At 40.1% G+C, this 26,916-nt stretch overlaps 1 protein-coding gene across 2 annotated transcripts in view; it reads right to left on the bottom strand.

Moving 5' to 3' along the window:
• Nucleotides 1-26,916, bottom strand: part of CPNE8 (copine 8) — a 199,647-nt gene that overhangs the window by 118,268 nt on the left and 54,463 nt on the right. For both annotated transcript variants that reach the window (XM_070410448.1, XM_070410447.1), the window contains exon 6: nucleotides 8,685-8,761. In XM_070410448.1, the coding sequence (XP_070266549.1) occupies nucleotides 8,685-8,761 (77 nt within the window). The remainder of the gene's footprint in view (nucleotides 1-8,684; nucleotides 8,762-26,916) is intronic.

Raw genomic sequence — 26,916 nt, 5'->3', positions numbered from 1 at the left:
TCTGGTCTCAGGATGGTACTCCTTTAATTTATCCTCTCCATGATGCCAGATTGATCCGCTCATTAATGCTAATCATGAAGCCTTCCATCTTCCAGTGGCTCTACATACATCCTAGGTAATTTTAAACTTAATAATTAAGACAAAATCACCTTCATAAAATTCAGCCACTGTTAAGTTTCTAGTTTCATCTTTCCCACCACTTTCAATAGAGCCATACTTTTCATTCCCTGAATCCATAACAAATGTTTCATTTCTCCCTGACCTCACCTGAAATAACCTACCAACCACTCAAGGAATCTTTTCATCTCAGGGTTTTCTACCTATACTTCAAATTTGCTTTAACTTATGGAACATTTGTAAAATGGGCCAAATATTATGTCATAGAAAATTTACTAAAATATATCACATTTATTGGTCAATAAATTTTGGTTAGACACTAATGACAAATGTCAATTTTTAAAACATTTTTAAAAACTCATTGTTTAAAAAAATAAAAAATAGAAAAGAGTGAATACTCAGCACTGCACAATAATAAACGTAATACCTGAAACATTATACTACCTTAGTATTTTGTATGTAAAAAATTTATAAGCAAAATGGCCACTCAGTGTATATAAAACTTTAGACAATAAATAAATAAATAAATAAATAAATAAATAAGAAAAAGTCATCATGAAATTCTATGAAATCTCAAGGGACTCCAAATTGGCAAAAATGATTTTGAAAAAGAACGAAGTTGGAGGACTCATACTCCCTGATTTCAAAACATATTACAAAGGAGCTACAGTAATTAAAACAGTGTGGGTGCTGGCATAAGGAGAGACAACTAGACCTATGAAATAAAATAGAGTACCCAGGAATAAACCCTCACATATATGGTCAAATGAACAAAAATTCCAACACCATTCAATGAGGGGAATACCATCTCTTCAACAACTGGTGTGAGGAAACTGCATATCTACATAAAAAGAATAAAAGTGGACCTTTATTTTATACCATATATAAAAATCAACTTAAACATAAGACCTAAAACTATAAACTTTTAAAAGAAAACACAGTGAGAAAATTCATGACATTGGTCTTGACTGATTTCTTGAATATGACATCAAAAGCACAGAAAAATAGATAAATGGAACTTCAAACTTTAAAACATTTGTACCTCATAGAACACATAAACAGAGTGAAAAGGCAATGGGAGGATGTATATGCAATCATATGCCTGATAAAAGCTTAATATTCAGGATTTCTGATATAAATTACTACATATAAAGAACCCCTACAACTCAACGGAAAAAATATCAAATAGGACTAAAAACTTGATCTCATTCGCAGCCCAATATTCTCTGCCCAGTAAAATAAACCAGAGAAAAACAGTAGCAGTCTAATTTTTCAGGGAAGTTAATAAAGATGACTTTGAAGGTCAAATATTCCCCCAAAGTTCACGGTATGTTCACATGCAAAGATTGCACAGTAAAGACATATACTGCTTCATTGTAAATTTGTATGTTTCTCACCTTCAAGACTAACCATTCTCCTGTCCTTCCTCCTCCTCTTCCTTCTCACACTGACTATTGATCTCTACAAGCAAGAGGACCACAGCACAGCTCTCAGAATAAGGCCACATTTGAGTCAGATCTTTAAACCAACCCTTTAAGGCTCAGGTTCAAGTAGCCCTCAAGCCCTATTCTTGTACTTTAATGTCATGTCTTCTGCCTTATTCTCAAGGTTCCTTTCTGTTTTTCTTCCCCTCCCCATAATTCTCTCATTGAACTTCACCACCCACAGGACTTCATTCATGAGTCCTATGTCAGAGCTGGGATTCTGTGTCCATTAGACCACTGCAAGCTGGTCTTCCAATTATCACCTGCCTCCAAGTCCCTATCCCTGTAGTCTTCAAACACCTATCAGGACACTTACTAATCCCTCTTGGATCCCTCTCTTTATTTTCTACCTTCCGCTAATCGCCAAGATCAAATGCTGCAACAGCCAGCCTACAAAGAACACAATCTGCTCCCTCTGCCAAAACCTCTGCTAGTTCAGTTACCCTTGGAGTTCCAGCTCCTCCCCAGAGCAAGAATCGCCTTTCTCATCACACCAGTCCCTGCCTCCTGGCCCCATGCTTTCATACAGAACCAGTCAGTCAAGCCTGGATCAGAGTAACAGGAACAAACAGGTCTGTTATTTGATGAATGTAATAAATGCTTGCCTCCCAGAGTAGAAAATGGCAATCTTTCTTAAACTGGTACTGATCCTAGCATTCTGGAAGACTTTCTGAATCCACCACTGAGATCCCTAAAGATAGAAGAAGTATGACTGACAGCATCACGCAGAAAATTAGATACAATCTCACAGCATGAACAGACACACTGCCACTGCCGAGTGGGTATAATGCCAGATCATAATGGGATGATCTAAAGAGAAGAGCTGATGAGTCATAGGAAGACACAGTAAATGTTGCAGACAAATTAAGTAGCACAAGACTCATTTTCGGAGGGGGAGGGGAAAAGACCAAAGTGTAGGACGGAATTAAGATATGAGAAATGTGTTTGCTAAAACTTGAATCCAAGGGAACAGACTGTTGGAAATTGTAAAAATCCTGAGCTGCTATTAAAAAGTAAATTAAAAATAGCTAAACATCAATTTCAAAATAGTTCACCTAAGTTTCTACAAGATATTAAAAAATAACTTTTTTTAAAATACATATTTTATTGATTTTTTACAGAGAGGAAGGGAAACGGATAGAGAGTTAGAAACATCGATGAGAGAGAAACATCGATCAGCTGCCTCCTACACACCTCCTATTGGGGATGTGCCTGCAACCAAGGTACATGCCTTTGACCGGACTCAAACCTGGGAGCCTTCAGTCCTCAGGCCGATGCTCTATCCACTGATCCATACCGGTTAGGGCTAAAAAATTAATTTTTATGTCATAAAAAAATGAGCAAAATATTTTAAAGTGACAACAATAACTGAAAAACAGAAAATAAAAAAATGAGTTTAAATTCAAATGCGGATTATTTAATAGGGCATATGGCTATGTACAACTAACTATTTTTCCTTTGTAATAAACATAACTTAGTTCTCAAAGACTTGATTAATAATAAATAACTTAAAGCTCTACTACGCCTGCTTTGCATCTTCAAATTTTCTAGTTATCATCATTTTAAGAAGTTTATTTCTGAAGAGATATTATAACACAATTGCAATTAGGAAGCTAGAAGAAATTATTCTGAATACCTGAACAGAAAATAATTTAAACTGGGCCATTTAAAGGGAAAGAAACAAGGGAATATTATGAATAATTTAGAATACAAATGGGAAACTAATTGGAAAATAAATCTCTAATCTAAAACAAATTAGTAAATAAGCACTAAGTCACTTTGATGATGCTATTTAAGAAAAATAACATCCGGGACACAAGATGAGTCCATTTTGTTAACTGCAGGTGGATTATCTGCCTCAGGAGGTGTCTGGTGCTGCATTCGGAAGCTTATACTCATCCACAAGGGACAATCCCCTAACTCTTAACAAGACTGACAAAAGTCACGGCTGCAACAGGAGAGTGTACGAACTCTATTTCTACCTCCAGCCAGGAGGAACCGACCACAAAAACTGGTAGGATGTTTAGTGACCACCCTACAATGTTATCTTTACATGGCTAAGTCCTGGCCAGGACAGGTTCATAGGAGAAGACAGGAACAGGGGGAGGCAAAAGGGACTATGAGATAGAGATGTAAGAGCTACATGTTAAATACATATCATTTCCTTAATATGAACTTCATTATTTCTATCATCTTTTATCTAGTCCACTATTTTCATAAATCATGTGGTAAATCATGAAGTCTTTAGAAACTGTGTTTGTCCTAAAGCTGCCTATCAGAGAAGAAAACACTTCCCTGACCTTGTATTATTTCCAGTTTTCTCACTGGCTCCCTCCTTTCTTCCAAAGCTATTCTTTCCTCTACTGAAATATTGCATATCGTCCACCCTGCCGATCTCTCCCCACCATCTGCCCATTAGATTGATTCAAAAAAGCAAGCACATGGGAAAGGATGTCACTGAGCAGGGGAAGCAGGGATGAGGATGGAATCTGCATGCATCCGTGGAGTGGACCAGCTGCTCTGAAGAGCTACTCTGACATTACGGAAAGAGAAAATTTCCATGCAAACAGCATTTCACTCTCTTCCTCACCCTAACGATGCGTTTTAAAACAAAGGGTATGAATGCTTTTGATTGCTTTTCAGTAACATTGAAGGAAGGGGGTTAAATCCCATTTGAATAGAAGCTACATCTTCTCTTAAAGCACTTGAACTCGCCAGAACCCAAGACAGCAAGCATGCTCAGTTCAGAGGACCTGATTCTTCAATCCACATGTTCCCCTTCCTCGAGACACATGCTTCTCTCATAGCTAGAATCTACACTAATAAAAGAGAAACATGGTAATTAGCGTACGACCGCTACCCTTCCCATTGGCTAATCAGCATATCCTTATGCAAATTAACTGTCAGCCAAGATGGCGGCCGGCAGCCATGCACTGAAGCGAGCAGGGAGGCTTGCTTGCTCCAGTGACGGCGGACTCCAACGTTCCCCGCCTCACTTGCCGGCCTCTCAGCTGCAACTCTAAGCAACTATGTATTATGTTGCAAATATAGAAGCTAAACAAAACCCCAGAAACCGGCTTTCAGTCAGCCCCGGACCGCAACATTGTATCGATGTTTCCAGCAGCGAGGCCTCAGAGCTAAAGCTGGCCCAGAATAAAAAAAAAAAAAAGAAAACAAGGAGCGATTGGGAGCTTCAATCACTTGCCAGCTGGAAAACAGCCCTCACCCCCTCACCCAGACTGGCCAGGCACCCCAGTGGGGACCCCCACCTTGATCCAGGACACCCTTCAGGGCAAACCAGCTGGCCCCCACCCGTGCACCAGGCCTCTATTCTATATAGTAAAAGGGTAATATGCCTCCCAGCACCGGGATCAGTGGAGCAGCGAGGCTCCCGGCACCGGGATCAGCGTGACAGGGGGCAGCGCCCAAACCCCCTGACCGCCCTGCGGCTCTGTGTGTGACAGGGGGTGGGGTCACAACCTCCCTATCCGCCCTGCTCTGTGCGTGACAGGGGGTGGCGCTGCAACCTCCCCATCGACCCTGCCTTGAGTGTGACAGGGGGCGGTGCCCCAACCCCCCAATCGGCCCTACCCTTAGCGTGACTGAGGGTGGCATCGCAACCTCCCGATCAGCCCTGCTCTGTGCATGACAGGGGGCGGTGCCCCAACTCCCCAATCGGCCCTGCTCTGAGCCTGACCAGGGGCTGCACATAGGGATTGGGCCTGCCCTCTGCCACCCGGGAGCAGGCCTAAGGCAGCAGGTCGTTATCTCCCGAGGGATCCCAGACTGTGAGAGGGCACAGGACAGGCTGGGGCACCCCCTCCCCCCCCCCAAGTGCACAAATTTTTGTGCACCAGGCCTCTAGTTTCTTTATAAAAGCCATTATTTTCTCAAGCAAGAGGGTGAATGACTACAAAATACTCCCCTTCCCCCCAATCCACTGTGTCGGAGTAATTGCTCAGATGAGAGCATGTGACTATATTCCTCTATGCTTTAATTAATAAATCCAAGATATCCTTCCATTAGGAGGCTAACGACATTCAATTTTACTGCCCTATTTTTGGTTAATCTTCCATTTGAATTCCTTCTCTCACATTCTCTTTATCTCAAGCAGTTAATGTGATTTCCTCAGGTAACAGGTCACCATTCTACAATTCTTATCGTTTTGTTCTTTGCTTCATTCTTTTGTAGCCAATCTCTTTCCCACTCTCAAGCCCTACATTTTGTCATTTTGTTACCCATTTAATGCCAATATTTGCCTAGCTATACTTACTAAAATTTTAAAATATCCCACTGCTCAAACATTAAGCCCACCTTTAAATCCTTTCATAATGTCTATTTGCCTGAGAAGACTGCCCAATAAGGTCAACGGCTGAATAAAATATTAGTTGCACATAGTTTTAAAAATTGAATGAATTAGACCTTTTTCAATAAGATAGATATAGTACCAACATTTTCCTAAATTACAAAATACCCTCAGATGACATGAAGTGTGCAGTTACAATACCTTCATTTTATCTGAACAGGGTTCTAAGGCTTTACCTCATTTATGCTACACCATCCTCAGCAGGAGCTAGGAAAAATCTAAAGGACATCTCATCTCTTCTAGTTATGTAAAATGATAGTGACTCAAATGCCAGCAAATACTCCCCACATTTGCATATTCTGCCAATCACTACTCTAGGTATCTAAGTAGCATGAATTTGTTTTTCTTAGTCTTATCTAGTGGGAATTGCTGAATTAGCTGAACAAGGACCACATCTTGCACAATATGTGGTTGGAAAAAGACATGTAGGTTATGATTATTACAATATCTTTATTAACTCCATGTTCACATACTCCCAACGTTAAACCTATTTTTACCAACTCTATATTCTGTTTACCATATACTGCAACCAATATAATTAAACTTTTTAACATGTTTCAGGACTAATATAACAATGATTTTTCACTGGGGAAAAATGCTATGTAATTTAAGAGCTTTCTGAAATAAAGTTATGATTTCCTTTTATGGAGAAAAAAATCAGATAAAAATCTCTAATAAAATTAATTTCAAAATATGAGTGCAAGTTCCATAAAAATATCTACTCTGTTGCTTGGAAATAAAAATTATATTTTAACTGCTTTTGGTTTCTCTCAAAGAATGTTAAAAGATATCTTTAAGTTGTCATTGTTTATATTATTGATTTTTTTTCCTGAAAAAAAATAATAAAGATAGATTTTGTGATTTTCCAGGAATCTCAATGGACTTGAGCACTAGACTAAAAAATGCAATAATAATTATATTCATTAAAAAACTTATATGCACTTAATAAAATATTTATGTATAGTTGCTTTATAAATAACATACTACTTATCTATTAAAGTGAACAAAATACATTTAAATAAGCTTCCACATCCTATAATTATATGTGAAAACAAGTTACACTTGAAAAGAATGTTTAAAAGGTAGTTCACAGCCAAATGTTTCCAAACCAACATTTTATAGTAATTTTCTAAGAAAATCAAATTAAATAAAGGAAGTTAGAATTCATAGACCTCTTATTATCTTAAGAAGTTCTTGCATAGCACTGAACACATTAAGTATTGAATTTTATGCAGGGAATGTAAAAATGGTGCGTTGGCTATAGTGTTTGATGTCAAAGGTGAATAGATATGTGGAGTTTTGACATTTATTTTGTAAGGTTAAGATTCTTAAAAGACTGGTGAAGATATAGATTCAAAATTCCCCAAGCCTCTAGACATTGCATTTAGCTCTGCATATGCCTTAGTATTCTTCCCAGATCATTTGATCTTTTATAAACAATTGGGTGCATCCAAATAATTGAAATTAGCAAGAGGAGAAGGAGGAGGACAGGGGAAGGAAAGAATAAGAAAAAAATGTCAGGAGTTCGTTTTCTGCATTTCTGGAACCGGAGAAAATAGGATTATCCCATTCAACTAATAAAAAAATGAAGCATGATTCCAGTAATTGAAGGTGAAGGTAGAAGATGTAACCCACAGCAACCACCTTCTCTAACATTTACACCTATCTCCTTCTTTACAAACCAATTTTGTAATAAAAGTGACTAAAACCTCAATCACCAAAAATGTATTTATTAAACATATGGTATAAAAGGTGGTGCTACATATAGGCCTGGCCCCAAGAAGTAAAATGTCTTTCAAAAAGTTGTCATTCCTCTCTTGAGGCCCTCTGCTGGGGAAACAGAATCAAGTCTCAAACAATGCCTTTAAAATTGTATCACTAGCATTATAGATGGAGGGCAGTACTATATCATCCCTCTGTGGATGTAAAATATCTTGTACCTGCTTTATGATACATAGTAGTGACCATGCTTCATCAGAGCTGGTTTTAATGATGTTATTCTAGAATGTTTTCTTTCCAGATGATGACAAAGAAGCTAATGAAAAAAAAAATGGTGCCAGGTATCACAACAGTAACAGAACTTTGCTGTTTTCTGGACCTTTTAATCTTTTTTTTCTTTTTAATGGTTTGTGATAGATATCTCTATAATTTTGTTCACATGACTACAGAACTTGGAAAAGCTCTTGCTGCTATTGATGTATACCACACATATATATTTTAAAATATATAAAAATACATTTTTTTGAATTTTTGGAAGCTGTGCTGTCAACTTCAGAAAAACTCTCCCATTTGTACTGAGTTGGGTTGGCATTATACAGAAATTAACAGCCATATCGGTCTAGAAACATTCAACAGTGTTTCCATTGTATTAAATATGTAAGGTTTTAATCTACATGTGTTTGATAACAGAAACTAATAAAATACTCTCTAAATAAGAAAAAGTATGAAATCGAAGACAATAGTACACCAAAAGGAAAACAACATATCTCCTTGTTTAAATGTGCTCATTTCATTTTGTGAACATTTTGTAGCAAGGCATATGACAGCTGAAATATAACGTATCCTTGATAAACATGTCAAAATGATTTTTTGAAGTAAAACTCATAAATAAGATTTTAAAACCCACATTTTGTGCACAAGCATGTATTTATCAATTCCAAACTGCAAAAATAAAAATGAGAGTTAACATTTCATTGTCTGAATTTAAAAATACTTACACTATTGGCTTTTCCAGGCGACTTCCCTGTGAACCAACAATCTCCCCCAATGTACAAAACACTTGTCCCAGAAAGTCCTAAAATAGACAAAAGAATTAAAGTTTATGAGTTCCCAGGCTGTCTTTATACTATATATTTTGTAAATCACACCTGCATTGCCTTCATTACTGAAATGCTGACTTCTCTAACTTCTAATATTAAATAAAATAAGCTCAATCTGCATTAATTTTAGCAATGTGATTCTCCCCTAAGTTTATACAGCATTTTGTCCTTTTAATCCCAGGGCAGGTTTGTTATTGCGAGTGTTTAGACATTGCGTTTATTTTTCACATTAAAATGGATATGGGGAAAAGTTCCAAGATTTGAAGTCACAATTGGCTTGCCTTTGGATGTCTCTGAATCTGCTAAGCTTTTGGCTGAGGAGGCAAAGCGGGAAAGCACAGAGCAGCGGTGGCTAACAATACCAGCGCCACTTACAGAGAGGCCCTGGCCACAGCCGGTCCCGGAGCCACACCGCCACGTGTCTTTCCAGCACCACTTCCACGCCCTGTGACTGTGCACATGATTTCTCACCAGTTTCCTCTTCTCTAACATGTATTAGCCCCCCTCACAAACTTGTTTTGAGGGTTCAATGAGTTTACTGCATGAGGTGATGTTAGTACATATTTAAGTGCCTGAACCTGGGTTAAATATAAAACACTATAAAGTTCATTAGAGTACACGCGATGATTTTAATTTTCAAAATGCAAGATCTGTTATTAATACTTCATTTCCTAGAGAACAGATCAGAGCTATAGGCACATCCATAATGAGGAAAAACTGGGTCCAAATTAAAAGGCAGAAATGAAGATGAAGAGCAAGACTGTGGACGGTCCCTTGGCCAGGCAAAAAAAAAAAAAAAATTGCCTTAGGAAAATGAAGATTATTTAGGTACCAGCTTGCAGAATGGACTGAGGAGGGAGGAAAACTCTGGAAGCCAGATCAATCAGAAGGCGATAGTAATTAATAAGAAGCATAGTGTTAAGGATCAAACTGAAGTTGTAGAAAATGGTAGGGAACAGTGCACAGAAAAGTGACGGGATTTGGTGTAAACTGCACTTGCACATTGTGGGGAGGGGTACAGTGTCGAGAGGGAGAGAGAGACAGAAAGTAATCTGGACCTGGAACGTGATGGCTGATGGAATGACAATACCTTCATAAAGTTGCAAATCATCTAAAATTTTGCTTTCAAATAGGGAAAAAGTACTTAAGGTAAAGCTTAAATTTACCTTATTTAAATTAAATATTCTTAGTAATTCTATGTCTTTTCCCTTTTCAAACTAGACTTCAAAAATATGTTTCTGGGTTTTTTAAGCAACCCTAAATTTTTCTAAGGCTCACTGCATATAGTTAGGGCTAAATACTAAAGATTTGGAATCTATCATTGCTCTTCTGAGTGAGCAGCAAAAATCACATATGAGGGATTCCAGAATTCTTTTCTAGAGATACTGATATTGATGGGAAGCTGCATATGCTACATATTAAAGGGTTCTGGCCAATGGACTAACATGTCCCAGTAAAAGTTATTCTGTGCTGTAGTTATCAAAGAAAATAAAACGGAAGTCTTGAGCATATTATCAATATCCGAGGAGACACATACTACTATCAAACAATGAACAGACAAATATCACCATTGCTGGAAACAAAAAGGAAATTAAAATAATAAAATGAATAAAATGTGCAACAAAAAGATATAGAATGCACCTACACCATTATCTCCATAGTTATTGCACACCTTGTCCCTAAATATTTATGGCATTTCTGTAGTTGTTTTACACTGTCTCTGCTAGCGTATTCCCTATCAAGGAACAGATTTATTACTCAAAATGCAAAGATCAGAATATAATATTTGTCAACACTGAAGCCATTCTTTGGTCATCTCAATGGCTCACATGTCCTATGCATTTACACAATATTAGTAATATTAATTCGTGTCCTATAATGGATATTCTTAGACAGTCTGTAGTTAGATAAATATAAAAATAAAATCTAGGTATATAACATGAACTGCTTTATTATCTCTTACTGTGGTGTGTTTTTTTCCAGTTTATAAGTCATTATACTATAGTCATATTAGTATTTCCAGTAATAAATCTAGGTACCTTTCCCCAGCTCACACACATAGACCAAATGTAGCCTAGGGTGGCTGTCAGTTGAGAAAAACTTCAAAGTATTTAATCCTATTAACTCTTGGGCTTTTCCCAAATGGACCATGAGATCAATAAATATTTGTTGAGTTAATTTTTACTTTATAATCTAAATAATACACAGATAGAACTTAATTTTGAAATTAGTTTAGATGTACATAAACCATACTGTTATTACATATTGGATGCATTATATCACTCTGTAAAAAGCATCCACATGTTACCCTGAATCTAATATGCTGGTTAAAACAGAAAGACCTAGCTGTGAGAAGTGGAGACGAGGCATAGAGCACAGCAATGCAAAGCATGATAATAATAATATGAGTTGTGCATTGCATAGGTAGTTAAAAATATTAGCAAATCAGAGGGAGTGTTTGGATTATTCCAATATCAATATAATCTAGTTTTATTATTATTAGTGGCCCAATGAATGAAATTCGTGCAACAGTAGGCCTTCCTTCTCCTGGCTGCTGGCACCAGCTTCCCTCTGGCACCTGGGACCCGGGCTTCCCTCGCAGCCCTGGCTTCATCCAGAAGGTCGTCCCGAAGGATGTCTGGTCTAATTAACATATTATGCTTTTATTATTATAGATAACAGAGCTCAAAATCCAGGGAAGCATTGCTATACCATCAGATTCCAGCTAATTATTGCATACATTTATGTTTCTTTTCTCTTCCCTGATAATATTCAGGGGAATATCTACTTTAACTGCATAACTGTATAAAGGAGCATAATATTCTAATTTCTTCAAAATTATTACTTTATTATTTCCTTTGTAGCAATAGTTACTGATCAATTCTATGCATTTACATTTTATATAATGTAGCTACTTCTCTATGTTCATAAAATTACATTAATTCTATGTGCTTTAATAATTGTACACATATTAAAAGGTAATACACTTTGCCTTTTAAATAAACTGGTGTTGTTTATTGGTCTCTTTGCTCACTTGCTAGTTACCAGTTTTAATGACTCCTATATGTTCTTTTAAAAAGATCTTTTACATACATTTATTTTTTTACATAGCAAAGCAGTATAACATATTCCTTGACAGTGAGAATTATGAGGATCTATACTGTATTACCTGTGTTTATATTCTGGCTGACCATTTACTAATGTCTCTATGCATCACTATCCTACTCTATAAAATAGACATAATAAATAATACCTACATATTATGTTGTTGAGTGGACTAAATAAGATAATATATGTAAAGCACTTAGAACAGACTTGGAACATGGTAAGTGTCTAAGAAATATATTCCCCTCTTCTCCTCCCTACTTCCCTGGGGTTAAAAGAATATTACCCTTTATTCAAAATGTATCACTTACTACTAGATGCCAGTACTGGAGGTACACTACAATTATCTGAATAAAAAAATATATTTCTTTTCTAAAACTACTTTACACTCTTGGTCAATATAAATGCTTATTTTGAGTGAGTGTCATTATAAAACCCAGCCCGGGTGGCATGGCTCAGTGGTTGTGCATTGACCTATGAACCAAGATGTCACAGTTCAATTTCCAGTTAGGGCACATCCCTGGGTTGCGGTCAGATCCCCCATTGCAGGAGGCAGCTAATCAATGACTCTCTCTCTCATCATTGATGTTTCTAACTCTCTCTCCCTTGCCCTTCCTCTCTGAAATTAATAAAAATATAAATAAATAAATAATAAAATCCGAATGTGTCTTATACACAAATTTATCTAATATGTTAACTAATATCCTAATATATAAAAAGCCAGGGGCCATCACAACCAAAACAACTGGACAGATGACCGAACAGCAGGCTGTGTGGGGTGACCAGGCCGGCAGGGTGGTTAGTGAGGGACAACCAAACGACTGAACAGCAGGCTGTGTGGGGTGACCAGGCTGGCAGGGGGTGCAGTTAGGGGTGAGCAGACGGGCGGGAGGGGGGGGCAGTTGGGGGTGACCAGGGTGGCAGGGGAGGGAAGTTGGGAGCAAGATCAGGCCGGCAGGGCAGGGCTGTTGGGGGCGAGATCAGGCCAGCAGAGGAGGGCAGTTGGGGGCAACCAAGCTGGCAGGGGAGGGCAGTTGGGGGCAACCAAGCTGGCAGGGGAGGGCAGTTGGGGACAATCAGGCAGGCAGGCAGAGGCAGTTAGGGGCAATAAAGCAAGCAGACAGAGAGGTTAGGGGTGATCAGGCAGGCAGGTGAGCGGTTAGGAGCCAGAGGTCCCAGATTGAGAGAGGGATGTCCAACTGCCGGCAGTCAGACATCCCCCAAGGGGTCCCCGATTGGAGAGAGTGCAGGCTGGGCTGAGGGAACCATTCCCATGCAGGAATTTCATGCACTGGGCCACTAGTCTATATATATAAAAGCCTAAATGACCAGAACAATCAGTCGCTATGACATGCACTGACCACCATGGGGCAGACATTCAATGCAGGAACTGTTCCCTGATGGTCAGTGCACTCCCACAGCCAACCTCCCCCAGCCAGCCAACCTCCCAGTATCTCCCCTGGCCCCCGGGCTGGGACAGGGAACCGGGGGTGGGTGGCAGCAGATGCGGCTCCTTTTCCAGGGGGCCAAGGGCCGGCTCCCTCCTCAGGGCTGGTGGCCAACCTCCTGTACCCCATCCCTCCCCCCGGCCAGCAGGCCCCAATCGGCCCGCCGCCCAGCAGCTGGCGACAAGGGAAGGAGAAGTGGGGGAAGGGGGGAACCGCACAGTGGCGGGGTGCCAATGATGGTGGAGTTTGCGTTGGGTGTCTGCTCCTTCAACGCCCGGCCCGGTGACTGTCGCCTTCTCTCTGGCCTGGCCCTGATTGGCTTGGCCTCAATCAGCACTGATCGCCAGCCAGGCCTAGGGACCCATGAACAATTTTTGTGCACCGGGCCTCTAATATATATACACACACACACACATACATATATATGTGAAAAAAGAACAGTTTTTCAAACCACTGGTATAATAAACCAGGAGGCAATAATGGAAAGTGAAATTTATGATTTCTATACTATTACAAAGCAAACTAATGCCTGCAGTTTATCACTTGCATCAACATTAACAATTTCATAAGCATTCAATAGCACGGTATCTTTCTCCTAAAATGTCTACAACGCTAATCTTTAAATGGTTTTCTTGTTTTATAAAGTGGTTCAATGAACACCTGAAATATAATATCTCTAATTAATAAATAATTTAAATTAAGAGGCATTGACTAGGCTATTGAAAGCTAAAGTTTTAATACAGCACAGTAATTGGGTGCAGTCAACTATCCAGGAGTTAATCAATTTCTTGATAAGATAGAGTCATGATTTGTTTCCATTAATTCCTTCTACCTTGTGTTCATTATACTGATTCTAAACACAGTCACACTATGCCAGTAAGAGCAAGAGAGAACAAGTTATATAAAATGTCTTGCTTTTACAATATTTTAACCAAGAAAAAAAAACATTGGTGAGGAAAGTTTCTATTGCCTTTTAAATTTTACTGTTATTATCTACTACTATTTCATTATTGGCACTCCCTGCTAATATTGCTGACTTACTTTGTATTTAATTAATTCATACAAATCATATCAACTATAAAGATCAAGATGTGACTTTGTTATATTATGCACTATGTACTAATATAGCAACAATTCCTAATAATCAAAAAAAGTGCTTCTTTACTTTAGTAATGACTCATACTAACTTAATGGTTGTTAGCACATGTATATATTGTTTGGGGAACAAGGCAACCTTAATATGAAACAATTGGATTCAATATTTTAGTAGAAAAAGATGTCACATTTTAGCATTACTATAAAAGCTTTTGTTTTCAAGCAAGAATTTTCTTTTTAATGAATAGATTGGTCTACAAATCAAAATGCTAATTCTACATTCAAGATTCATAAAAATTTCTACACTCAGACATCAGTAGTTAAATTATAAATCCAATTTCAAAATTATTTCTAAAGCTTAATTTATTTATTTTCCCCCAGCATAATTGTTAATTTTCAAAATATTTTTTTGTTTCCTAAGAGTCCAAATAAAGGCAGTTAAATAAGGCAGTTGAATGAAATGCAAGCTTTCAACAATGAGTAAGTGGTCATTGATCTAAATTAAGCAATTTTTTAAAAATTATCCACAACATATATATTTAATACTTGCTAACTATATAATATGAATAGATTTTAAAATAAAACTATATAATCCAAAAATATAACAAATTTATAGAAAATATTTACTTTAAGGAGGCACATCACTTTTGTAGAATACTGATACTCATTAGTAAATAAATGAGAAATGTAACATGCTAACAGAAAATAAGTAAATATTCTCACTATATAAACATGGCAAGACAAATCAATAGGCCAAACAACTAGAAAAACTTACTAAATATTATTAAATATTTTGAAACATATTAAATCATTATTAAATAATAATATTAAATATAACAACTATAGAACAATATCATTATTAAATACTAAGTCCCGAGTAAGGGCCAGTTTTACATATAAACAATCCTACCTAATATAACTTAATAAGTGCTGAAAATACTATCATCAAACATACCTCAGGCATTGTCCCTATCTCTGTCTCAAAGTCTAAGAGAGATCTATAAGGCCCTACTGAAAATGCAAATGGAAACATAATCCACTAATAGAGTATCAGTCATCAATTCTTTAGCTTGAATATAGCTCATAAGGCTAGCTCTCATCATCTAATAAGGGCCAGAGAGCATGCTACATAGAAAAAGAAAGTTACTATTGAAAAGTCATCAGAGGATACGAGGCAGTCAGACAATGCTCTCAGTTAACAATTTAATAGAAATCTGGGAGAGAATCGAAGATGGTGGCATAGGTAAACACCGGAGATTGCCGCCGTAAACAACCACTTCAAAAATACAACTAAAAGTCAGAACGGACATCAACCAGAACCACAGGAAGGCTGGCTGAGGAGAGACTCTTCAACTAGAAGCAAAAACAACAGCATTCCGACGCTCAGAGGAGGCGTAGTGTGGAAAATTTAAAGGTACGGTGGTGCGGTGGTGAGGTGGTGCGCACGCAAAGCGGGCTGGCGGCTGAGGGCGCGGTTGTTGTTTTCAATCAGGATTGAGTCTCAGACTCTGGGCTACAGATCCGGGCGAGTCTCTAGGGACCCAGACTCAAACGGGAGAAGCGGGACTGTCTGGCTACGGCCCCTCCGAGGTTTGCAGCGGTTGTGGGGACAGAGAGGCAGAGCCCCTGGGGACGGACTGAGAGCGGCCAGAGCGGCTCCCTCCCCCCGCCCTATTGAGCCCGCCCCGCCCAGGCCCTGCGCACAGCCATTTGCCAATTGCCTCAGGCAAAGGCTGGATTAGCGCCTCCCCAGAAGACAGACGTTTTCTGCTCAGCTGATTCCTACAGCCAGTCGGCCTGGTGGTCAAATCCCTCTAGTGTTAACTACAACAATTAAGGCTTGGCTAGAACAAGACTGCGCACAGAGACCACAAGGGGGTGCACCAAGAAAGCATAAAAGATGCGGAGACAAAAAAACATGACAGAAATGGAGGATATGGAGCTAAGAATCGCAATTTTGAGGACTTGCCATAAATTTGTGCAGAGCCTCACGAAAAACTAATGAGACCCTCGATGCTACGATAAAGAAATTAGAAAGTAAGCATACACGGACTGAAATAAAGAATATTATACCCAACAGCAGACCAGAGGAGCTCAAGAATCAAACCAAAGATTCGACAAAAAACACCCAATTGGAAAAGCAAAATGAAAAAAGAATCCTAAAGTGTGAAGATAGTGTAAGGAGCCTCTGGGACAGCTTTAAGCGGACTAATATCAGAATTATTGGAGTGCCAGAAGATGAGAGACAGCAAGATATTGAAAACCTATTTCAAGAAATAATGGCAGAAAACTTCCCCCACCTGGAGAAAGAAATGGACTTACAGGTTCAAGAAGCGCAGAGAACCCCAAACAAAAGGAATCCAAAGAGGACCACACCAAGACACATCATCATTAAAATGCCAAGAGCAAAAGACAAAGAGAAAATCTTAAAAGCAGCAAGAGAAAGAGGCTCAATTACCTACAAGGGAATACCCATACGACTGTCAGCTGATTTCTCAACAGAAACTTTGCAGGCCAGAAGGGAATGGCAAGAAATATTCAAAGTGCTGAATACCAAGAACCTACAACCAAGATTACTTTATCCAGCAAAGCTATCATTCAGAATTGAAGGTCAGATAAAGAGCTTCACAGATAAGGAAAATCTAAAGGAGTTCATCACCACCAAACCAGTATTATATGAAATGCTGAAAGGTATCCTTTAAGAAGAGGAAGAAGAAGAAAAAGGTAAAGATACAAATTATGAACAACAAATATGCATCTATCAACAAATGAATCTAAGAATCAAGTGAATAAATAACCTGATGTACAGAATGAACTGGTGATTATAATAGAATCAGGGACATAGAAAGGGAATGGACTGACTATTCTTGGGGGGAAAAGGGGTGTGGGAGATGCGGGAAGTGACTGGACAAAAATCATGCACCTATGGATGAACACAGTGGGTGGGGAGTGAGGGTGGAGGGTGGGGTGGGAGCTGGAAGGAGGGGAGTTATGGGGGGAAAAAAGAGGAACAAATGTAATAATCTGAACAATAAAGATTTTAAAAAAAAAAAAAACAATTTAATAGAAATCTGAACAATGGGAGGGAGAGAACCAGGTGAATATTGGGGATAAAATCATTCCAGGTAGGAGAAAAAGCAAGAACAAATGCCCAGAGATAAGAATATACTTGGGGTGTACAAGGAAAAGCAGGAGAGACAGTGGGTCTAGCTGAGAATGAGCAAAAAAGAGAATGGAAGGAGAGGAGGGAACTGAGGGCCCATGATAGACCATGAATTCCCTCATAGGTGTGGAGGAAAACCATTGGAGAGCTTGAACTGGAAAGTGACATATCCTCCCCCGCCTTTTAAGTTGATAATTTTGGTAATCTTCCACCGAAGTTCTAAGTGCTGAAGTTCCCCCGAGACCAGTGATGGCGAACCTTTTGAGCTCGGCGTGTCAGCGTTTTGAAAAACCCTAACTTAACTCTGGTGCCGTGTCACATATAGAAATTTTTTGATATTTGCAACCATAGTAAAACAAAGACTTGTATTTTTGATATTTATTTTATATATTTAAATGCGTGTCATAGGTTCGCCATCACTGCCCTAGGCTCTATCCTCCCCTCTTCTCCATTTATAATTTTATTCAATAACTTTATTGAGTTCAATTTTATAGGCTGATGGCTACCAAGTCTATTATCTCTAGTCTCCAGACATGGCCTCATCAATATCTCTGGTTGGATTTTATTGGAGTCTCAAACAATATAAATCTGCCCTAACCACTGATTTCACTATCCTCACTTCAATCTTCTCAATCTCTTCCTTCCCAAAGGACCCCACTGCAAAAAAACTGTATCACCATTTATCCAGGTGCTCTCACCATTAACCTAGTAGTCATTCTTACTTCTCTTATCTTCACACCTGCTATCTAATTCATCAAAAAACACAACAACAAAATATATTCCAAATCTGATCACTTCTTTATATATATATATTATTGATTTTTTTTTTTTTTTTACAGAGAGGAAGGGAGAGGGACAGAGAGCTAGAAACATCAATGAGAGAGAAACATCGATCAGCTGCCCCCCGCACTCCCCCCACTGGGGATGTGCCCGCAAACAAGGCACATGCCCCCAACCGGAATCGAACCTGGGACCCCTCAGTCCGCAGGCCGACGCTCTAGCCACTGAGCCAAACTGGTCAGGGCAAATCTGATCACTTCTTACCACTAAAAGGGTTATACTCACCACGTGTGCACCTAGCCAACCTGCAACAGTCTTTAACTGATCTCTGTTGGTTCCCAATTATGGGAGTTCCCTGGGTGAAATCAGAAACTGCCCCCTAACACAAAAAGCAAGACGAGACCAAAGAAAGAGGCAGACCACTCCATATTGGTAGTGACAGTTTTACTAAGCCAGGGAACTTACACACCAGACTTGTCTTGGGGAGCCGAAAAACAAGTTGGTTGCTACCTCCGCCCTCCAAAATCTCAAAAGTTTATATAGAGGCCTTAATGGGGTTCTGTCATGTATTCAATCCAAACAGTCTAACAACACATTACTCTCTCAAGAATGTGTTCTTGAAATGGCTCCAGCTATGGGCAGAACAAACATTTGAAGGCCAGGGGCAGGGAGGGGGTGGGAGAGGAGCCTCTGATTGCCTGGGTCCAGCTTGTGGGCCAATCAGCCATCACATCCTCTCAGACCTCCACCAATAGTCTCCTTAACTCCAGTCTGGCTTCCTTACCCCATTCTTACTTCAGCTTCCAGTCATTATTTAAATGTATCCATAAGATCTCATCCTCCTCCAGTGAAATCCATGAAAAAAATACCAAACTTGTTTTTAACCATGGCCTACAAATCTCCACATCATCGGAATCCTGTGTACCTTTCCAAACTGTTATTCACAATACTCTATAGACGGTGGCTATCTTTCAGTCACTCCAATATTCCAAACTTTTTCCTGAATCAAGGTCTTTGCACTGCTGTTTCTTCTGCCTGGAATACTTTTCCCCTCGACTTTCAATAGTTTCCTACTTCTCTTTAATATGGTCCTAGGGTGAGAACTGATGCAGAATCATGCTGCCTCGTTGAGAGAAACCTAAGCTTCTAGTTAATGGGTTTCATCAGTCATTCTCTCTCAGTATCACTATCTTATTAATATAAGTGCTATAAAAAGTAAGTTATATTAACCATTAATTTACATTTATTTCTATTGAATAAATCTGCCCACTCCACCTACCCAATTCCAAAAATGTAAGCTATTTTAGAACATGGACATGTTTTTCTTATTGATTGCTATATTCCTCAGCACTAGAATGCTGTCTAGAATATATGATTGTTTGCCTGATTATATGATTATACATTGGAATTCAGTTCAATTATTTATGATTTAAGTGGTCTTCTATTCTAATGAAAAAATCTTGCTCCTATGAGAAAATGCAGTTCATGACCCAAACAATAAACTTTCAAATGAAATTTTCAAATATAACTGATCTACATGTGAGGGTTTATATAGATAACATTTAAAAAATATAGTAAAGACCATACCCACCTTAACTGAAGGTTGTTGTTTTGTGGCCAAAACAATCCAGTGAGCCATAAACATGTTTAAAACAAAAATTTTAGTGGGTACCTTCAGAGGTTAACCAAATGGATAAATGCATTTTGGATTGCCTCATGGGTATGGAAATTTAGTGCACCAAGTACAGTTGCATTGCCATCTGATTCAGAACACCAAGCAGGATCTTAGATACACCAATTATGGGCCTGTTATTAAACTTTTCATTAATAATTTGGCTGATGCAATTATGCAAATGAAAGTATGCCGCGTAGTTCTGCTAATGGCATTAAGATGAGTGGGTTGAACAGCAACTAGAGAACAAAGCTGCTGAACAAAATGTCAGATTTTGTTCACAGTATATAACACTCTGGGGGATAATATTTTAGTGAAGTAATTTCCTCAGAGGATCATAAAATGGATAAATCCTCTAAAGGAATATGTTCCTGATTTCACAAGTCAGCCTGGATTATACTGTTTCTCTGCTAAAAACTTCTGCATCATCAATAGTATCAATTAAATTTATACTGATCCTTTATCAACTTACCAACTGTTCATTTACAATGTCAGAAATCTCAGGTACAGCCCTATATTTCCATTTTCCCTAAGAGTACCCCAAATTTAAGACCCAAGATCTTTAAGTTCTAGAAACCAAATAAAGTCATTCTGAAATGGGGTTTCTTTCAAAATTATCAGAAATGAGAATGAAAAAGAAAACTATTTTATTATTAAGGAGTCTCTCTTGCTATCAAATTCCTTTTGTAAAAGCTGAGTGCCTGCACGCCACATGCAGGCCCAGGCAGTTAGAAATATTTCCTGAAAGGTTCCACTTTTCATTTCACTTTGCAAAATTGGCAGGTAGACAGCCACGCTTTTAAAGAACTGTATTCTCAGGAAATAGACTTAGCTTGTTTATTGGTTCCTCTGATCTTCCAAATGCTTCCTGAGTCATTTGAGTTGAATGAGTTCTATGCTCTTATGCCTAAAATCTGTACTCAGATGTGTTCAAATAAAGAAGGACTTTTGATGTTAATTTCTAACAATATTCTTGTAGCAACCCAAAAACACTTTTCTTTCCTCTTTTGACATGATTCATCCATTTATAAACTCAGGCTCCTATCAACTAATTTGTATGGCTTACTAAATACATTTAAGAAAACAGAGAAAAATTCACAGAAAACATTGAAACATAAGATAATATAAACCACAGGGACTACAGGAGGCTATGTAATATTCCAGGACAAAGGTGATGAGAATCTGAACTAAGGCAGTAACAGCAGAAGGTATAGAAGACAGAAGAGAAACAAGTCTTTGTTAGAATGAATAGAATCTGTTGCCTCACTGGATACTGTGTGTGAGACAAAAAGAAGTTAAGGAAGACTGACCCTGAAATTCAGGGGAAGGAAGATGTTAAGAGTTAGTGCTCAGTTTCCATTCAGGCAAGGAAATGGAATAAGAGTCATAAAGAAATGATAACTGAATGAGAAACATTACTGAAGAGGGCCCCTGGGAAGGCACATGGGCATTTCTTTAATAAATTGTCAGCTGAATCCAGGGCGGTAGGCAGAGTCATGTCCTGGATACCATTTTGCCAAAAAGGCAGAAGTGTTCCCAGCTTGACCTTCACTTTTACTCAGGTGCCGGGGGAGTGGGTTTTATTATGTAAATCCAGCCAAGCACCAGGAATGAATAGGACTCAGGCCCACCCAGAACTGACATTACAAGAATGCAAATAATCTCCTTCGTCTTGACCTTTGGTGCAACTTCCTGGTATTGGGGGTATAAAATAAACAGGCTGTTCCAGTGCTGGGTCTCTGTCTCTCCATCAGAAGAGGACAGCGGTCCCACTGGGTCCCAGCTTTTTTCTTCCATCTTTGTGTTCTGTCTCTTTCTTTCATTTTCTCAATCCCCAGCCGCCCCTACTCAAAGAACCGGACCACTCTCTAGCCGCGTTGGACGCGGAAAAGAGAGACCCCTCCATACATGACTTCCAAAGAGATGACTTTCTGCAATTGACTCAGGGCTGTCAGAGATTTCCAAAATCTCCGCTGGGGTGGGACTACCACGATTCTCTAAAGGCAGCACTCCAGCCTTGGGTGGAAAGGCCCAGACATAATATCCCGAAGTCCCTGACTTTGATAGAGGTGGATTTAATGTGTTTTCAGTCAAACTCAATTTGGTTCTCAGTTCCTCTTGAAAGATCCCTAGAACACTGTGTTATGGTGTTCAATGAGCCAATATTGCCTGTGTTGTTGATTATTTTTATTCTTGGTTGTTCAAGAGCTAGATGTATCATTTTTTTTAAGGAATCATTTCAGAAATTTGAAATGTGTTTGTCATAATAAAGACCAGGGAAACTGTGGGTCAATAGCATCCATCCTCACTACTATGAATGAATAAATAAATAAACAAACCAATAATCAAATGAATAAATAAGGGGTTGACAATGCATCTAAATTTCAACCTAACAGCTTTCTTTTCTAAATGAGAAAGGTTAAGGAAAACAGACCCTGAGACACAAGGGGAGGAAATGCTAAACAACTGCACTTGAGAATTCCACTACATAATTCCACCAAGTGAGTATTACTATATTGGCGATATTTCTCAAGCTGGATAGATAACATAGGCAGAGGAGTAAAATTGGGATGGAAAAGATTATACATTTTATATATGTATGGGTTTTAATCTTCTACAAAATATCTAACAGGAAATATTTAACAAGCAGTTGGAACTTGGCTTTGCTGAGGTTACAGGGGGATTAGACACTTGGGAGTCATCAGGATACGTCATGGAAATGGTTGTGTTCTCAAAATAAGAGCTTGTATAGGAAGATGAGATAAAAATTAAAAATAAAGTCATAAGAAACAGTAATGGTAAAAGAAAGGAGAATAAGGAGAAACTAAAACATAGTAGATAACGAGTAAGCCGAGAGATAGGAAAAGCAAGGGAGATATTTTCATGGAAGGCAAAGGAGTATTTCAAATAAAGAATAAATAGAGGCCACTAGATTTTAATGCAACCTATGTTAGTTTAAGCAGAAATGGAAACCAGAATGCAGTAAAGTAAGTTGGAGAATGACAAAGAAGGTCTGATAGAAACCCAGGCTGTTCTGTAAAGGATGCTAATGAGAACATAGTAAAGGAGATACCATGTGGATAAAGCAGTCAAGAATGTTTACTGTGAGAAACACATAAAACTTTTCTTATGGGAATAAAAAAGCTATTTTACAAAACATATATATTTGAAAAGATATGTAAGTTCATGACTTCTATAAGACATAACTCACCATCAACAAAACAAAAACAACTTACTGAATGGTAGAAGACACTCCCCAATGATATATATGATGGGTTAAAATTCAAAATATACTAGAGGCCGGATGCACAAAATTCATACAAGGGGCTCAGCCTTCAAGGCTGCCAAGGCTTGCCTTGGGTTTTGCACCCCTGGCCTCATCTGGAAGGTCACCAAGGAGGACGTCCAGAAGGTTGTTTGGCTGTCTGGTCTAATTAGCATATTATGCTTTTATTATTATTATAGATAAGGAACTCATATAACACCAAAAAAAACAACAACAAATAATCAAATTAAAAAATGGGCAGAGAACCTGGATAGACATTTCTCCCAAGAGGACATACAGATGACCAACAGACATTTGAAAAGATACTCAAGATCACTAATCATTAGAGAACTGCAAATAAAAACCACAATGAGCTATCACCTCACACTTGTTAAAATGCCTATCATCAATAAAGCAATAAAAAACAAGTGTTGGTGACGATGTAGAGAAAAGAGAACTCACATGCACTATTAATGGGATTGTAAACTGGTGCAATAGAAAACTATATGGAGGTTCCACAAAAAATTAAAAACAGAATGACCCAGCAATTCAACTTCTGGGTATTTATCTAAAGAAATTCAAAACACTAATTTGAAAAGATATATGTAGCTCTATGTTCACTACAGCATTATTTACAACTAGAGGCCCGGTACACAAAAATTTCTGCACTCGCGGGGGCGGGCGGAAGGGGGGGGTCTCTCAGCCCAGCCTGTGCCCTCTCGCAGTCTGGAATACCTCGGGGGATGTCCACCTGCTGGCTTAGGCCTGCTCCCCAGGGGATCAGGACTAAGCTGGCAATCAGACATCCCTCTGGCAGCCTGGGAGCCCTCGAGGGATGTCAGATTGCAGCTTAGGCCTGCAGATACAGAGAACAGGTTGATGATCACGATATGGGGGTTGGGGGTAGGAGAATTGGTGGAAAAGGTGAAAGGGATTAAGAAGTACAAATTGGCCCTAGCCAGTATTGCTCAGTGGATAGAGCATCGGCCTGTGGACCAAAGGGTGTCGGGTTCAATTCCGGTCAAGGGCAAGTCCCTTGGTTGCAGGCTCCTCCCCAGCCCTGGCCCTGGTAGGGGCTCATGCAGGAAGCAACCAATTGGTGTGTTTCTCTGACATCAATGTTTCTGTATTTCCCTCTCTCTTCCACACTCCCTAAAAGTCAATGGAAAAATATCCTTGGGTGAGGATAACAACAACAAAAAAAAGAAGTACAAATTGTCAATGTAAAAATAGTCACAGAAAAAACAGTCACAGGGATGTAAAGTACAGTTAATAAGACTGTAATAATTCTGTATGAGTATCAGATGGGTACAAGATTTATTGGGGTGATCACTTCATAAAGTATATAAATATCTAATCACTATGTTGCATACCTGAAACTAATATATTATTACTAGAGGCCCGGTGAACAAAAATTTGTGCACTCGGGGGGAAGGGGGGGGGGGTCCCTCAGCCCGGCCTGTGCCCTCTCACAGTCTGGGACCCCTCAGGAGAAAACGACCTGCTGGCTTAGGCCTGCTCCTGGGTGGCAGAGGGCAGGCCCAATCCCTAGGTGCAGCCCCTGGTCGGGCTCAGAGCAGGGCTGATTGGGGAGTTGGGGCGCCGCCCCCTGTCATGCACAGAGCAGGGCAGATCGGGAGGTTCGATGCCACCCTCAGTCACGCTCAGGGTAGGGCCGATTGGGGAGTTGGGGCACCGCCCCCTGTCACACTCAAGGCAGGGTCGATGGGGAGGTTGCGGCGCCACCCCCTGTCACGCACAGAGCAGGGCCAATCAGGGGTTGGGGCGCTGCCCCCTGTCACTCACAGAGCAGGGCCCATCAGGGGGCTTGGGGATCCGTACCCTGTCACGCACAGAGCAGGGCCAATCAGGGAGTTGGGGAGCTCCCCCCTGTCATGCACAGAGCAGGGCCGATCAGGGGATTGAGGAGCTGCCCCCGTCACTCACAGAGTAGGGCCGATAGGGGAGTTAGGGCACCGCCCCGTCACACATGGAGCAGGGTGGATCAGGGGGTTGGGGCACTGCCCTCTATCACCCACAGAGCAGGACCGATCAGGGGGTTGGGGCGCTGCCACTGTCACACTCAGGGCAGGGCCAATGGGGAGGTTATGGCTCTACCCTGTCACACACAGAGCAGGGCCTGTGCGGGGGGGGGGGGGGGGGGGGCGCCGCACCTTGTCACACACAGAGCAGGGCCGATCAGGGGGTTGGGACACCGCACCCTGTCACACACAGAGTCGCAGGGTGATCAGGGGTTTTGGGCACTGCCCCCTGACACGCTGATCCAGTGCCAGGAGGCCTCGCGGCTCCACTGATCCCGGTGCTGGGAGGCATATTACCCTTTTACTATATAGGATAGAGGCCTGGGGGACGGCTGGTTTGCCCTGAAGGGTGTCCTGGATCAGGGTGAGGGTCCCCACTGGGGTGCCTGGCCAGCCTGGATGAGGGGATGATGGCTATTTGCAGCTGGTCACACCCCCTTCAGGGTGGGGGCCCCACTGGGGTGCCTGGCCAATCTGGGTGAGGGGCTGAGGGCTGCCTTCAGGCTGGCGATTGACTGAAGCTCCCAACCGCTCCTTTTTTTCTTTTTTTTTTTTATTCTGGGCCAGCTTTAGCTCTGGCTCTAGCTCTGAAGCCTCAGCTGCTGAAAGCTGGTATCTGGTTTGTTTGCGTTCTATAATCAAAACAATGTATAACTCCAGCTCTGAGATCCCGGCGGCTGAAAGCTGGTTTCTGGGGTTTTGTTTAGCTTCTATATTTGTTACAAAGTTTCAAACTGCCAGCTCAGAGGCCGGCAAGGCAGGCGGGGAACATTGGAGTCTGCCAGTCACTGGAGCAAGCAAGCCTCATGTTCTCTTCCAGCTGCCTGGCTGCCGGCCGCCATCTTGGCTGACAGTTAATTTGCATATACTCACTGATTAGCCAATGAAAAGGGTAGCGGTCGTACGCTAATTACCATGTTTCTCTTTTATTAGTGTAGATATGTCAACTGCAATTGAAAAATAAATTTAAAAAAAATAAAAGAATGAGTCAACTCAAAAAGAGATATCTCTTGCATAATAATATTTAGACATTACTGACTATTGAAGAAAGATAGAGTTAATCAGATATGAGGTGCCTTCCTATCCCACTGCTACTCCCTGCCCTGAACTCAAGGCAACTAAGCCAGTTAGGACCACATGTTACTACCTTCACACTCACCCTCAAAATATCCATCCCCGTGGGAGTGTCCTTCACTGCCCAGCTATCATTCCCTCTGAAGATTAGTTTGAACAAGAAACAGAAATCACATCAGGGAGAGTAGGTCCACTCAGGGTTAAGGAGGTCATTTTCCCTATATACACAATAATCAACAGAGAAATGTGATCTTCAGAGAGAGACTGAAGCTCAGAGAAAAGTCAGTGCTAAGAATATGTGGCCTAAAAGGGATCAAAAAAAGAGGAGAGAGAGGGAGGGAGGGAGAGAGAGAGAGAGAGAGAGAGAGAGCGAGAGAGAGAATATGAATGAATAGCTGCCTCAGTCCCAATCCACTGTGCCTGTTTCTACTGCAGTTTATTCCCATAAAGGCAAGTTACACATCACACGAAATACTCCTAAATCCC

Source organism: Myotis yumanensis, unplaced genomic scaffold, assembly GCF_028538775.1.
Source record: "Myotis yumanensis isolate MYYU_CA2020_CCGP unplaced genomic scaffold, mMyoYum1.0.hap1 SCAF_3, whole genome shotgun sequence".
NCBI classification, from domain to species: Eukaryota; Metazoa; Chordata; class Mammalia; order Chiroptera; family Vespertilionidae; genus Myotis; species Myotis yumanensis.
This window is presented reverse-complemented; position numbering and strand designations above follow the sequence as displayed.